This window comes from Lithobates pipiens, unplaced genomic scaffold (assembly GCF_037356315.1).
Source record: "Lithobates pipiens isolate NorthernLeopardFrog02 unplaced genomic scaffold, aLitPip1_a1.2 Scaffold_8, whole genome shotgun sequence".
In the NCBI taxonomy this organism is placed as follows: Eukaryota; Metazoa; Chordata; class Amphibia; order Anura; family Ranidae; genus Lithobates; species Lithobates pipiens.
The window spans coordinates 63,999,811-64,016,162 of record NW_027507903.1 but is presented as its reverse complement, the minus strand read 5'-3'; the positions used below and the strand labels follow the sequence as shown (position 1 = coordinate 64,016,162).

Genomic DNA, 16,352 nt, shown 5'->3' with positions numbered 1-16,352 from the left:
TATGGTTCACTAAAGAGGTAAGCAGGATAGTAAAGGAAAAAACATCAGCATATAGAGGTTTCAAGGAAACAGGAGGTGTAGCTGACAGAGAAATCTCTATAAAAATAGAAAAAAAAAAAAAAAAGAGGCTCGCTGCTGTCAATCACATCCAATGATGCGCCTCGCTGAGGGCGGGGCACAGTGATACAGTGAGCGGCTATAGTCGCCGGCTGTATCACAGGAGCGCGCCCGCAAGTGCTTATCACCATGCGAGGGAGCTCACATGAACATGAGAAGTACTTGTGGAGGGAAGCCGAGACAGTCGCCGAGGGATCCTAGAAGACCAGGTTCGGGGGCCACTCTGTGCAAAATGAGCTGCACAGTGGAGGTAAGTATAACATGTTTGTTATTAAAAAAAATAAAAAAATTAACTTTACAACCCCTTTAATAAAGCAATGGGCCCTGATGGTATTCATTCCAGAGTTCTAAGAGAACTTCGAGGTATAGTTGTTGGACCATTAACGGATCTTTTTAATCAATCTCTTCCAACAGGAGAAGTTCCCCCTGACTGGCAGACAGCTAAGATTGTACCTATCCACAAGAAAGGCAGCAAGGTAGAAGCTGGCAATTACAGCCAAGTGAGTTTACCATAGTTGTAGTCAAGTTAACGGAATCACACCTGAAAAGTAGGATCATTGAGAACTTAAAAACACGTGACTTGCTGCACTCAAAGTAGCATGGCTTTACTAACGGTAGATCACGTCAGACTAATCGGATTTAATTTTTTTACTATGTTACCAATGTTTTGGACCAGGGTGGTGCGGTGGACATAGCATATCTTGATTCCAAGCAAGGCATTTGATACAGTTCCACATAACGATCTAATACAAAAGTTATACAAGCTAGGACTTAACCCTTGGGTGGTTCAGTGGATATTGTTGACTAGTATTTATGATTATGTGCATACCCCTCAATCATTGTAGTAGTATGGACATATACATATCTAGATCTGAGAGATCTTGTACAAAAGAGATAGTTCAATCAGCAATACACATTTATTTATAGGGTTACATAATATATACAAATTACACACCAGACAGTATGTACATCACAATATACAGTGTAGGTCCCCTGGCTTACATGATATTTACAAATTACTCACAGAATCGTATTTACAATACAATATAAGGTGCAAGTTCAGAGTTAGATTACCTGTTAACTTCAGGTCAGCCCATGGTGACTGCCGTGTGCTCCCCCACCAGAGTGACTTGGCTTGCTCACAAAGCATTATATCCCCCCCTACTTCCTGTAGTGTGGCTAATCTAATTTTCCCTAATTGGTCACTGTACCTAGTCAATGTATATTGGGAACAGCCTGATTGGATGAGTCAACAAAAGCTGTTGTTTACTTCCCAGGTGAGATGTTATCATGGAAAACAAAAGGCCAAGCTTTGAAGTTGAACCCATTACAGTAACACCAACACAAACACTCAATACTTTAAATATATATTTAAATCTAATGGAAATATATTTCTAATTACAATGTTGTACAGGTATTAATGGAGATTTCACATAAACTCATAAGGCTACAGATGGCCCCTTGTGGCCAGTTTAGAATATGAGACTCGGCCACACATAGAATAATGGTTTATGTGCAATCTTCTTTAATATTTTGAACGTTTGGCTTTGCCCTCTGAAATGAAATAAAACTCTTTGAGAAGAAAAAAAAACTTTTAAAATCCCCATCTCTACAGTTCACATTTCTGGATCCCAGTATCGGTAGTCCTCACTTGTTCTGAATGTAATAAGTCCATAATAAAAATCATAGGATACAAAATACAATAAAAAAAACAAGAGGGATAAAAAAAAAAAAACATGAGGATCCTTGTTCTCAACCGTCCAATAATGTTAGTGCGAAAGTCAATAATGTCAATCTGGTCATGTTGCCCTTGCTTCTGGGACAGCCTTCCATGGTGATTCCCGTTGGATACCGCGTACAGTAATGGCCTTTGGATCAGCTTTCCCGGCTAAGATTATACTTTGTTAATGTGGACAGAGGTAGAGAAAGAACACCACAAGTACATTTGAGACACATGCATTCAAATTAATGCTTGTCTGGTAAGTCTGAGCAGTTAGGACCTTTTATTAGAATTACCATAGATATACTGCGACATATTAATAAGACCCCTTTCTCAATGACATGTGTAACAATTTGGTTACGCCCTTGTTGACTAGTATTTATGATTATGTACATACCCCTCAATCATTGTAGTAGTATGGACATATACATATCTAGATCTGAGAGATCTTGTACAAAAGAGATAGTTCAATCAGCAATACACATTCATTTATAGGGTTACATAATATATACAAATTACACACCAGACAGTATGTACATCACAATATACAGTGTAGGTCCCCTGGCTTACATGATATTTACAAATTACTCACAGAATCGTATTTACAATACAATATAAGGTGCAAGTTCAGAGTTAGGTTACCTGTTAACTTCAGGTCAGCCCATGGTGACTGCCGTGTGCTCCCACACCAGTGTGTCTTGGCTTGCTCACAAAGCATTATATCCCCCCCCCCCTACTTTCTGTAGTGTGGCTAATACATTCTCCCTAATTGGTCACTGTACCTAGTCAATGTATATTGGGAACAGCCTGATTGGATGAGTCAACGAAAGCTGTTGTTTACTTCCCAGGTGAGATGTTATCAGGGAAAACAAAAGGCCAAGCTTTGAAGTTGAACCAATTACAGTAACACCAACCCAACACTCAATACTTTACATATATATTTAAATCTAATGGAAATATATTTCTAATTACAATATTGTACAGGTATTAATGGAGATTTCACATAAACTCATAAGGCTACACCCTTCAGCCAGGTGTCTGATTTCCACCCCCCATCTTTCTTCCTCCATGGTCATATGCCTGCAAGTAACTCTGTTCTGCCTTCTGCTGTATACCACTGTGTGTCTGTGTATGACCCTTCAAGTGTCCAGGGGGCTCTTGTTGCCATCGCAACTCACCACTACCTCCTGTTACTGAAGCTATGTTCAGTGCTGGTCCCAAACATTGGGCACCGTCCTTGGCTACCATGTGTAGCTACTGCACGAGCCCTGCCTTTAGCAGGCTACGGAAGAGGTCATCACTTTAAGAGTTCTCATTGCAGATTAGGCAGTGTCGCCTACGCAGACAAACATGACTGGATTTCAGAATACAGATAGGTGTGATGTCACCAGTCACTAGTGGCTTCAGGAAAAATCTAAATAAAATACTCTTAAGTACAAATGTACTATACTCCCTGCTATTTGCCAATCACTATGAGTCTCACCAGTCCCAGTATATCTATATGATATTGACGCAATGCTCTTTGAACTTATTATGGCACAAAAAGAAAGAAATGAACATTAAAAAAAAAAAAATATCAATGACCACATCTGATGACTGCCCAACATTAGAACTGTAGAGAGGATTGTATGTCACATATACACAGAAAATAGTCACATGGCTGTTGCTAAAGCCTTATGTTACTATTGTCATGATAATAGCTACAATGACATAAAATTATATAAAACAATTATCCAATGTCATAAGAGAAAAACAAAAACTGTTGGATACTCGACCCATCCCCAAAATGCTAAAGGGAAGCTTTTAATATTCTATATCAACCTTTGTAATTGCTTTAAATGTTCTCCATATAATGTTCCCCATACTCCCCTCTTTTTTTTTTTTTTTTTTTTTTTTATTTCACCATAGGCAAGCCAAACTGAAGAATCACCAAAAAAAAATTAAAATAAGGTGATATAGGAAGTAAAGAAAAAAAAAAAATAGTTTTCTTTAAGAGAAAAAGTTGAAGGAGAAAAAAACAATAAAGAAAAAAACTATTCAGATTGAATGCTGCCTCAACCTTTAATTTGTTAAAGAGCCTTGAATCTGTAATTGTGTTAGACAGAATGATTGAATCTGCTTTCAAACATTGCGCAACACCCTCTCTCGGTGGTGATTAACATATTAATCGACTCTCAGTGCAAAACAATTTGCAAGTCAAGCAGGCCACAAAAAATTAGAGAGAGCAGGACCTCTGTTTATTGAAACAGACCGCCCTAAAGAAGTTAGAATTTAGTAAGGCCTGACTGTAATTAATTCCATTCAAGGCTTCTCCTTAAAACCAACATAAAATTGTTTTAAGGTCCTCATCTGTGTTTCACAATACTTTGCCCGTCTGCGTCCGATCATCCATCCTTGTTTGGGCAATTACCCTAAAATACAAAACTTAAAAATCATTAATAACACCTCACTGTACCTCTCTGAGAGGTTCATAATGGTCTACAATAGTAGTGGATGCTTGGAACAGACTTCCAGCCAAGGTAATGGGTCCATTAACCGTGAGTACAGTCAATAATGTCCAGGACCCACCCCCATATCTATACTCGGACAGACCAAAAATTATGGAAAAACTGGGAGGGTTTGTAAAGACTTCAATTCTAAAATGACAACATGTAGATCTATAACCTTCACACATATTAGCATCACATGAGTTAATTTGGAAGGAAAAACAAAACAAAACAGAAGACCTACTGAATCCATAAGATGTCACAAGGTGCAAAGTAATGTATCATGTAGTTTCCGAGTGTCAGAGTGAATGGACCTTCACTCTAAGCCACAGGAAAGGAGAAAACCAAGATATACACAACATCCCTACAGTTCCTCATAGTTATAGGGATTGAAATTTCATATTTTTGCACAGGTTATTTATTCGCAAGTACATTTAAACTTGTAAAAAAAAAATTATAAATTTAAACTGGTACCAGTATTGAGCTCATTTCCAATGAAAAAAAAAATTATAAACAGTACAACGCATGCGCATTAGTGTGATCACACTTATTTATGGCCATAAAGCAATGTTGAGTACACTCCATAAGAAAATCTTTGTTTACACATGGACAGTTCATACCCATGCATTCCATCGCTCAAACATACACATTCATTTCGATTGCATCCCATACATCCTGGATAGCACTTTGGTATTTGCAAATGAATTGTTATGTGTTTCTGCAAACGGGAGAGAGAGAAAAAAAAAACAACAACCAAGAACAGCAACCAAAAACAAAAAATAAAAATAAATTGAAGCAAGAGTAAGTTTCTGTACTAAGCAACACTTATACCCTATACCTTTGAATATTTATGGCAGTCTTCTGATCCTTTGGGGAAGATAAACACCTATATTACTAATAACCATGTTTGAATACCTAGCCTACTATACATTACCTTAGGTGTATGTATTTATGTATATACATCTATATTGATACATCTTCTTAACATGTAAATACTTTTTCATGAGCTCCCTGCACCTGGAAAATATAACTTATACAAAAGTTATTACCCTTTTCCCTTTCTTTGGCACAAAGAAAGCAAACACTACCACATTGTTACATTTACATTGGTATATGTTCACTGACATCCGCACTTGGATCTGGTGAAAATAAATTACTCAGATCATAGACATCTGAATGACACATTAGATCTGGTACTTCTTTCACTGTTTCTACATTGCTTATATTTAAGTTTTGTTCCCCGTAAGAGGAAGTCCTAGCAGATAATATAGATAGATTGGGCCTCCCTCCTGTATTTTCTGTTTGAATGGAATAGACAGTTTTCTGTGGGGTCTTAACAATTTGATCAAAAGATTGTTTTATTTCTTTCAGTTCTTTATTACACTGTACCACATCTGCATGGCATGCTTCATATTTTTCCTTAAGAACATGTTGTGATGTTTCCATTATTTTATTGGTATTTTCCCAATTATGAATATGTGCCTTCAGTAGCTTAATCTCATTTTCAAGAGACGTAATTGTGGTTATTAACGTAAGTTCTTTCAGAACTGATCTCCTGTGCTGTAATCTGAGATCGCTTTCCATGGTATTTACATTCAAAGGGGAGCATGAGGCTATTTGCCTTTGACTAGTAACTGTGGAGCCATGCCTATAGATCTTATCTTTGGAGGCATTGTAATTGTAATGATGTCTCTTTCTGTTTGAAAAGGTGGCCAATTCTCCTGTAGTGTGGCTTGCTAAATAGGTATTTTTGTTTGTAGGCTGGTGATAAATCTTTGATTTCACAGAATTAGACCTTCTGGCTACATGAAAATAATTGTGCATACAATCCATGATACTTTGATATGAATCTTTAAGAGGATTTATAAAAAATCCACATTGACTTTTAAATTTTGGATGGGCATTAGATATTAGGAGGGTTTTGTACTCTGGGTCCTCTCTGTTTACATTTCTCCGTTTGCCTACATAGTAAGCTGACCATAGCCTGTTTGCATAAAGAAGTGGATTCTCATTATTTTCCTGTTTTGTTCTAAACGCTGCTATTAAGCCTAGGTCAAAGGGATATAATATTTTTAGCAGTTCATCTACAGTTTCATTGTAATCTGCTCTTCCTTCTTTAACATGGTCTGGTAAGGAAGACCATGTGTCTAATTTAACTGTTAATAGTAAAACTTTAACCTGATCTCTGGAGTTGGCAACTCCCAGCAATTTACATCGTTGCAAGACATTATCTGCATGAAATGTTATGTGCACTCCTGGCAATAGTTTGCCAATATTGTTAGCTACAAGTAGCACATTTTCTAAAGACTGTCTGTCCTCCCTATCCATCTTTTGTGCTGTACTCTCAATTCCTGTTACATGCACTTCATCCACTGCAGGAATCATCTTTCAAACCTTTTTTTTTTTTTTAAATAGACTGAATCTTCATGCATATAAACATTGGGCAACAGCTCTTTTCATCTCCTTCTAATGTATCTGGACTCTTCATGTACAAATTCTATAATATATTTAGCTTTTAGCATAAATGATGTGTTCCTTAGTATACTAACAGTAGGCTTCCTAATGATTACACACTGTACAAACAGCTATTTTTTTATAGCCCATTTCTATATTGAGCACCTAGATCACCCAATGTTACTTTTTAGCATTCAGATGAAAAAACCCTTTCATAGTGTGCCTTTTGTAGATATTGCAACCCCTTGAGATATTGCTGAAAGAGACCACCAATTTTTCCTGTCCCTTCGTCGGTCGCCATTTGTTGACTAGTATTTATGATTATGTGCATACCCCTCAATCATTGTAGTAGTATGGACATATACATATCTAGATCTGAGAGATCTTGTACAAAAGAGATAGTTCAATCAGCAATACACATTTATTTATAGGGTTACATAATATATACAAATTACACACCAGACAGTATGTACATCACAATATACAGTGTAGGTCCCCTGGCTTACATGATATTTACAAATTACTCACAGAATCGTATTTACAATACAATATAAGGTGCAAGTTCAGAGTTAGATTACCTGTTAACTTCAGGTCAGCCCATGGTGACTGCCGTGTGCTCCCCCACCAGAGTGACTTGGCTTGCTCACAAAGCATTATATCCCCCCCTACTTCCTGTAGTGTGGCTAATCTAATTTTCCCTAATTGGTCACTGTACCTAGTCAATGTATATTGGGAACAGCCTGATTGGATGAGTCAACAAAAGCTGTTGTTTACTTCCCAGGTGAGATGTTATCATGGAAAACAAAAGGCCAAGCTTTGAAGTTGAACCCATTACAGTAACACCAACACAAACACTCAATACTTTAAATATAATGGAAATATATTTCACATAAACTCATAAGGCTACAATATGCACTTGGCTAAAAGATAGATACTAGAGTGTGGTTGTAAATGTAAATGGTAAATGGTTGTAAACAGTGACCAGTTACTAGTGGTGTACCACAAGGCTAGGTAGTAGGTCCTGTTCTATTTAATCTCTATGTAAGTGATATAACTAAAGTGTGCAATAGGGTTGATATCCCTGGAGGTGTCTGTAACATGGAACATGGATTTTGGCATTGCTGGAATATTGGCCAAAGTAGTGAAAACTGTAGTTTAATGTTTCTAAATGTATGTAAATTAATGCACCTAGGGAAAAATAATCCCGAGAGCATGCAACATTGGGGCTACAGTGTTAGCCAGAACTATAGAGGAAGAAGATTTGGGGGTACTTATTTTCAGATGATTGCAAAATGAGCAAATAGTGTGACCAGGCAGTGGGAAAAGCGAATAGAATTCTAGGATGCATCACTAGAGAAATCACCAGCAGGAGGAAGGAGGTTCTGATTCCTCTATACAGATCTTTAGACCTCATTTAGAATACTGTGCCCAGTTCTGGAGACCTCACTTAGAAGAAAGAAAATACCATATTTATCGGTGTATAACACGCACAGGCGTACAGCATGCACATTAATTTTAAGAGGCAAGTTTCAGGAAAAAAAAATTTAAATAAGGAACTTTGAAGCAAAATAAGGGTTGCCATTAATGCAGCCTGATCAATGCCCACCTGCAGCCTCACCATTGCCATAAATGCAGCAGCCTCACCACTGCCTTCAATGCAGCAGCCTCACCACTGCCTTCAAAGCAGCAGCCTCACCACTGCCTTCAAAGCAGCAGCCTCACCACTGCCTTCAAAGCAGCAGCCTCACCACTGCCTTCAAAGCAGCAGCCTCACCACTGCCTTCAAAGCAGCAGCCTCACCACTGCCTTCAATGCAGCAGCCTCACCACTGCCTTCAATGCAGCAGCCTCACCACTGCCTTCAATGCAGCAGCCTCACCATTGCCTTCAATGCAGCAGCCTCACCATTGCCTTTAATGCAGCAGCCTCACCATTGCCTTCAATGCAGCAGCCTCACCATTGCCTTCAATGCAGCAGCCTCACCATTGCCTTCAATGCAGCAGCCTCATCGATGCTCATCTGCAGACTAGAGGGGACAGGGAAAAGGGTGGGACAAGCGTCCTCAGATTACATACAGTGAGAATCTCCTATGATAGACAGAAAAGTGGTCCAACGGCGGCCCAGGTGACGGGACTTCCTATTACAAAAGCCGACAAGTAAACAGGAGATTCGCACTGTATGTAATCTAATGGCGCTCGTCCCCCCCCCCCCCCCCTTCCTGTCCCCTTCGAGGCAGCTAAAATTGAAGTATTGGCGTATAACATGCACACGCTATTTTCACCCAATTTTCATGGTGAAAAAGTGAGTGTTATACGCCAATAAATACAGTATATTGATAGGATAGAACGAGTCCAGAGACGGGTAACAAGAATGTTTAAAGGTTTGGAGATAAAACATATTAAGAGCGACTTCAGGAAATGATTATAATACAGTCCGGAGCAAAGAAGGGAAAGGGGAGACATGATTGAAACCTTTAAATACATAAAGAGGGTGCAGTGTATAAGGTTCAGGAGGGCAGTTTTTTCAATATAAAACCAAAATCAAGAACACAGGGAACAGGAAAGTATAATTTTACTGAAAGGGTAGTTGATGCTTGGAATAAACTTCCAGCAGAGGTAGTGAGACACTCAACAGTAAATGGCTTCAAACATGCTTAGGACATAGATCTATACTCAGACAAAAATGTTAATGCAATTTTTTTTTTTTTTTAAAGGCCAGACTTTTCTGTTTCTATTCTATAATTTATAGACAGGACAAACACATCTTTGGTACAAACTATAGCTATATAGCTATAACTATAGCATATTGCGTTTTTTACAAATTAAGGAACTTTAAATATTTTTTAATGGGCTACTACAAAAACAAAAACCATGTCTCGACTGTCTCCTGGCAATTTGACAGTTCTGGAGCCACATAAGGAGTAGAAGACAATAGAATACCAGCTACAGGGCAGAGTGCCTTTCTATATCGCTAGCAGAATGTCTATTAATATTTCTTCAGTTTCAATTACCGATTATTTAAATAGGCAGAAAAGTGGTAAAGGTATATTGAACACACACACACACACAATTAAGCTGTACCAGCCTTGAGAAAATACCTGTATCTAGGAGAAACACAGTTTTTTTTGCGACAGCCTTCCACATTTTTGCCCAATGCTCACGTTCATCAGAATGAAATAGGAAAGGACAGGGCAGTGATCACATGTGAAACAATTACAGGAGTCATATATCAGTCCACACTATATAAGCATACAGTAGTGTGACGTAATGGTCCTGTCTACTCAACCTAAGAAGATACATCAATGAGGTTCAATAATTCAATTTGTATTCCTTTGTAATTTAAATAGTAACCTCTTCAGAATTCACTGTGCAGCATCAATGCAGCAGAATGCAATGGGCCAATGGCTCCCAACTTCCATTTTAGAACCAGACCCACCAGTCCCTCTTTCTTCCTCTTTTTGGTGTAATATCTATTTTTAAAATATTAAACATGCATTAACCTCACCTGCAGCAGGTTTAACTACCCCCTCTATGTCCGAATGCTGGGCTGTTTGGATCAGGCAAAGTTATGGCACCCACTGGTAGTGATTGACCTTGCTCACCCCCTTCTGTGCTTTTCTAATGTCCACTGAGGGAGCCTTTCAAAGTGATCGGTACACAGGAATAAGTGAATTTTTTGTTTTCTGTTTGGCTTTGTTCTGTGATTTTTGCTGTATTTATACCATGAAGTAGAGGTGTATATTTTAACTGATGTCTTACAATATATAAAAGTCCCCAAAATAACTCTGGATACCAACCTAGGCAGAGATCAGAAATGAACAATGTTACACCTTAGGGTAACAGAAATGAATAGCTTTGTGAAAGCTTGTGAGCCAAATCCCTTGGGTCTTAGAATGCCGATTCCTCAATGTAACTTAATGCATTTTAAAGTAAAGCCACCCTAGCAGAAACAGGAGTTCTGATGATTGAGTTTTTTTCTTATGCATTTTTATTGCTCTTGCGGTCAACCTAATTCTATGGCTTTACTACTTAGACACTGACCTGGAACAAGTACACAGATCAGAACTACTCACTTCATGGGCTGTACTCCCTTCCTCCAAATTTGTAATCCATTGACTCAGAACTTAGCCAGGGGACGAATAACTTCTGAAATCCGCAATGGCAGCTGCCATATTTCTTTCATGACAGGTTTACTTTAATCATATTTTCTGATTTAAAAAAACACACAGAATGCATATGACTACTTAGAAACTGTATATTTATAGAAAATATTTTGTATATAAAGAACTTGAATAAATTATGGAACACTATGTACATATGTAAACCTTATTATATTACAAAAGAGCGCAAACTCTTTGGTATGACATCATGCGCACAGACAGATTTGTAAATGTCTCTATTGCACAAAACAAAAGCCATACGATTTATAGAAATCTAAACTAATCTATACAAGTACCCAAAATAATAAAGCTTGACAATTCTAAATATATATTTACTGTATACATATATTTATACCTCATAAATAGCATTTTTGCTTCTGTAAATACAAAACATAGCATACCTTATCAGAACTGTGTTTTCCAAACATTAAAACAGAATAAAGACAATAAGCAAACAAGTCAAAGACAGTACAAACTGTTCAACGTAATAAAGCTTATTTGTTTCCCAGCATAATAAGGATTTTTCAACTGTCGTCTAGCAACCAAACATTGCAAGCAATAAAAAGATGTGGTTTGACGTAGCACAACATAGGAATAATTAGTAACTTTGTTTTATATGAACTGGACCATTCAGCGTCAGTTCTTGCCCAAATGCATTGCAGAGCCAGGTGTTTGTGCATAGCTGGAGCAGATGGTTAACAATCCTAGGGTGAAAAAGTGAAAGACAACACCCTCTTTCTAGTATGAAAATAAACAAAGCATAACAAGTTTTGGAGATCAGACTGGAAAGATAATTACTTTGGTGTCTTGCAGAATGAGTTTTTGTCGCTGTTTTAGCTAAATGACTGATATTGAAGTTACCCTGGGATCCCACGTTTCCTAAGTGGGATGTACTATGAGAAGGATTATTATTCTGCCTCTAGAGCCTCCTGAATACATAAAGTAGTCAGCCCGAGGACAGGATCCAAAGCTAGAGGGTTCAAGAGAGCACAGTTGAGTAAAGGAACAAAAGGCAAAAGTGAGGAACATGACATAAATGGAAATGGTGCAATGCTAAAAAGCCATTCTCCTCTTTTAGTATTTTTAAAGGATCAGTTCACCTGAGACTGATATTTACATTTTGGATTTATGCTGTCAGGCTGAATCGTCCACTGGTATTTGGTGACTTCAGCAATTCTGGCTTCCATCAATGTGTGGTAGCAATTATAAGGAGGTCACCACTTGCCATTTTTTTTATATGACAAAGAAAGCAGCATGGGAACCAAAACTTTCTTGCTTGACCTCGAGGGCAGGGAGTTCCAACTAGAAGATCTCATTGCCTAGGTCCTTCATAAATTTAGGAGCTGAAGAATAATTTATCACATGGCCTTTAATCATTTCTTGTCCTTATTTTTTTCACTCTTTTAGGACTAGAAGAAAATGTATTGTGTTAGCTTCGTAATGTGATCACTATGTGCCATCACAGTGATCAGATAGACTGGACTTCCTTTGTAAAAACACACCAGCCTGAGTGCTGTATATGATAAGGATATTGTGAATGTAGTGCTACAATGAGTATTGGGGGCATAGGCCTACAGGAGGTGATTTGTACACTATTCATAATGTGTGTAGGCGCTCCACAAATGATTATTGATATATATATATCAATATGGGTGGTTAGAAAAGGGCTAAACCTAAAGGTATAAGTATCATTAGTAACATTGAGATTCACATCTCAACCATGCCTACATGTTGAAGATTATAATAGTCTACCTACTACAGATTCTTATATTGCCTAAATGTAAGGCTGGTAATGTAGTTGTCTTGTGTTTATGAGAACAGATAGGATGGAAAGTTTGAACAGAGCTGTAAAATTGTATAAATGGATATCTCCCCTGAGTACATGGCTTCATTGGTACGAATTCACAGGTAATCCAGAAATTCAAAGTACACATGAGGTCAATCTACAACTATAAATGGTAAGTAGACAACAGAAGTTGAGATATCAGAACAAAATTCAAGCCAAGAAGTTAAAGATCTTTGTTTTATCTTACAGCAAGTAAAAGTATTTGAACCATAAGAGGTTATGTACACATACCCCTTTCATTGCATTTAAACTCCCAAACTGGAGGAGGGGTAGAGGGATTCATATAAACTATTGATTGCTATTCAGTATCTGAACCACTGTCCTAATGCACACTAGACAAAAAGAGATGTTAAAGCAGAGTTCCACTGAAAAGTGGAACTTCCGCTTATCCACCCCCCCCCCCCCAGTTTTAGACAGGTACCATTCCCCACCTCCAGGAGATGGGTCCATGGCGCCATCTCGCAGAAATTTGGCCCCCCCTCCTCCTTCCTCCACTGCCGGACCAATTAGAAAGTGAAGCACACTTCGTGCATGTGCAGTAGGGAACTGGCTGCAAATCCGAAAGGCTTCACTGCCGGGTTACTTTAACAGGAACAACGGCAGCTGCAGCCGACAGCCAATCCGAAGATCGGCTGGGGTGCCGACATCATGGCCTCCCTGGACAGGTATATGTCCTAATATTAAAAGTCAGCAGCTGCAGTATTTGTAGCTGCTGAATTGTAATTTTTCATGTGGGGGGGGGGCTGTACCTCCTCTTTAAGAAGGAAGAAATACACTACTTTGCTTATTTGGCCACTATCAAATATCAAAGGCTGAGTAGATTAATTCTGTTATTTCACTGAGATCATTGGTGTCTATGTAGGTCCTCTCCCCTTCTAAGAAGGAATAGACATCAAAATAAAGGGCAGATAAATCCTTAGGTCTACAAAAACCCAGTTCAACCTAAGCCACTAAAACACCTACGTATTTACGGCACCTGTTTTCACATTCATAATGCTTAAAAGGCTGAAATGGAAAATAGACATTCATCTTGTATAATAAGGAATGTTGTTCATCCTACCTGAAATAACTCTGAAATGTATACTTTTATATTTAAGTGCACACTAAGCACTGGCCATACCAAAGATATATATTGCTCTCTAAAGGGATATCTATTTTATATACGAATACAATAGGCAGTAAGCTACAGAAAATACATAAATCTTCTGTTTCTAGGGAAATCCTTCTATGTCAGCTATAAACTAAGGATTCCGCTTTCATAGAAATAAATTCTGAAGTTATTATTGACTGGGAGAAGAATATCACCTTGCATCCAAAAAAGTATAAGAAAAACTGTATACGTCTGAAACATTTAAGATACTTCTCTGGAGTATGCTAGATACTTGGAATAAAACGCATCACATTGATTTTACAAAAAAAGAAAAATAATCCAGCTAAAGGTGTACCATTAGTGTACATTTACAAACTTAAAAAAATTCCAAAATATTGTGATGCATATAAGAGCATAACCCAAATGCCTGGGACAATCAGTAAAAACTTTGTCTAAACAGCTGTTGGTCAAAAGCATAAGTCTACAGTGCTGTGTTATTGTTCTTCATCACAGTATGGTGTTCCACCAATGTTCAGTTACAGGGACTCTTCAGCAATATTCGGAAAGGTAGGGGTGCGTGTGAAGAAATTCTATTCATAAAAAGCATAATGATGTTTTCAAATGATTTTACAATCCAGGAGTTTGCCAATTCAAGATGAATCACTTTCAGAAGACATAAATGATGTCCTTTGGTGCTGAGAAATACAGTGCAAAAATATGGCCCCAGCTAAAGGTTTTAAAAAAAAAGTCAAGATCCAAACTTCATAGTTTTGTAGATTTGTCACTGCTGAAGGTATTAAAATTATCTGCAGTTTTCTTTCGTAAATTTTCTATCCAGCTTGTGCTGCCACTCAGCATTGTTCTTGCTAAGCTTGAAGAGGATTGGGGGACATTTAAACGCATATTTTTACCAGATGTAATAAGTTCACCATAGCCTTCTTGGTGAGAGAAAGCATAACCTGATCTTCTGGAACTAGTTCTGTGTACCCGACGCATACGGTTTGCCAGGGGTTTCCGTTTCTTCTTAGCCTGCTGTAAATATCGAACCTTAAAGTAAACAAAAAAAAACAAAAAAAAAACGTTTAAATCTTTGCAATTCTAAACTATACCCACAGTGCTTGCCCAACTTAAGCTTTTAGCATCAGTTCACATCTGGGCAGTGCATTTTTTGATGCATTGTGTCTTGGGAGCATTACCATTAAACTCTACTGAACATGCATTTTGATTTAAAAACAAAAACACATCAAAGATGCAGCATGCAGGACTGGTTTTAATGCATCACACCTAAAATGCAAATAAAGCACAGTTGTGAACGGGGCCTTAAAGAAGAACTATCACCAGAAATGCACATAGTACTTATTCCTGTTTGAAAATAAAACAAAAAGGTTCTCTGTCTGGGCTGTAGCTCCATCCCAGGCCGCAAGTGATAGCACACTGCAGAGAATTGCTGTTATTGACAAAAAACACAAGGCCACAACTACAGATGCCAGCTACTACTCTAATCTCTCTCCCTAGAATAGCTGGTGGCTGGCGAGTTGGTCTGGGCTACCTTCCTAGTATACTGCAGAAGGGGGAGGAGCAGAAGATACACAGGGCGTAAGTTGTGCCGTACTCTGCTGTGTATGAGCTGAGCATACTTTAGCTCACTGCTTCTCAACCTCAGTCCTTAAGTACCCCCAACAGGCCATATGTTTGCAGGTTTTACTTTATCTTGCACAGGTGCTTTAAATCAGAGTCAATGGCTTGGTATTTTGGACAGCTACTTTATCTAAGAAAATTCCCAAAACATGGTCTGTTGGGGGTACTTGAGGACTGAGGTTAAGAACTACTGCTTTAGCTGACATGCACACCGCCTACCCTGCATTTTTAGCAATTCCATTTGTCTCAAGCAAGCTTTTGAAGAGTGGCCAATTTAAACTAATTGGTTGTTATGATGCTGCTGCTTAGCCAGACAGATGTTGGATGAGCGAGGTGTCCTGTCCAGTTAGGCAGCTAGTCTTAGACAACACATAAAAATATGTGCCATTTAAGGCTAGGTGCAGGGAAACAAGAGACATTAAAAAGGAAGACTTCTTCTTAAACAGCAATTTTGTTTAGTTTTTAAATTGATTTTAGACTGCCATTATTTTACAACTTTATATATAGGCAATTATACATTTTTCAAATATATATGCAAAATATATTTTAATGCAAAAAAGAGGAACATTTTATACTTACCTGGTAATTTTCCTTGCCTGATGCAAAGCATTACAGCATATACTTATGGGCAGGCTCCACCCCCTGCCCTATTCCAGGACCAGTTATACTATATAAGTAAGTCTCCCCCTGCAGGCAGCATTCTCGTAACTTATTATTACTGAAAAGCCCTATAGGGAGGGACCTATATACTGTCATGCTTTGCATCAGGAAAGGAAAATTACTTAGGTAAGTATACATATTTTCTCTTTCCTTACACAAGCATGACAGCATATACATGGGATG

At 38.1% G+C, this 16,352-nt stretch overlaps 1 protein-coding gene across 2 annotated transcripts in view; it reads right to left on the bottom strand.

The window, feature by feature from the left end:
• Window positions 1-11,016: 11,016 nt before the first annotated feature.
• The window catches only part of ATP8B4 (ATPase phospholipid transporting 8B4 (putative)), a 531,442-nt gene continuing 526,106 nt past the window's right edge, over window positions 11,017-16,352 (bottom strand). For both annotated transcript variants that reach the window (XM_077470822.1, XM_077470823.1), the window contains exon 29: window positions 11,017-14,918. In XM_077470822.1, coding sequence (XP_077326948.1) covers window positions 14,634-14,918 — 285 coding nt within the window. In that variant the 3' untranslated portion in view covers window positions 11,017-14,633. The remainder of the gene's footprint in view (window positions 14,919-16,352) is intronic.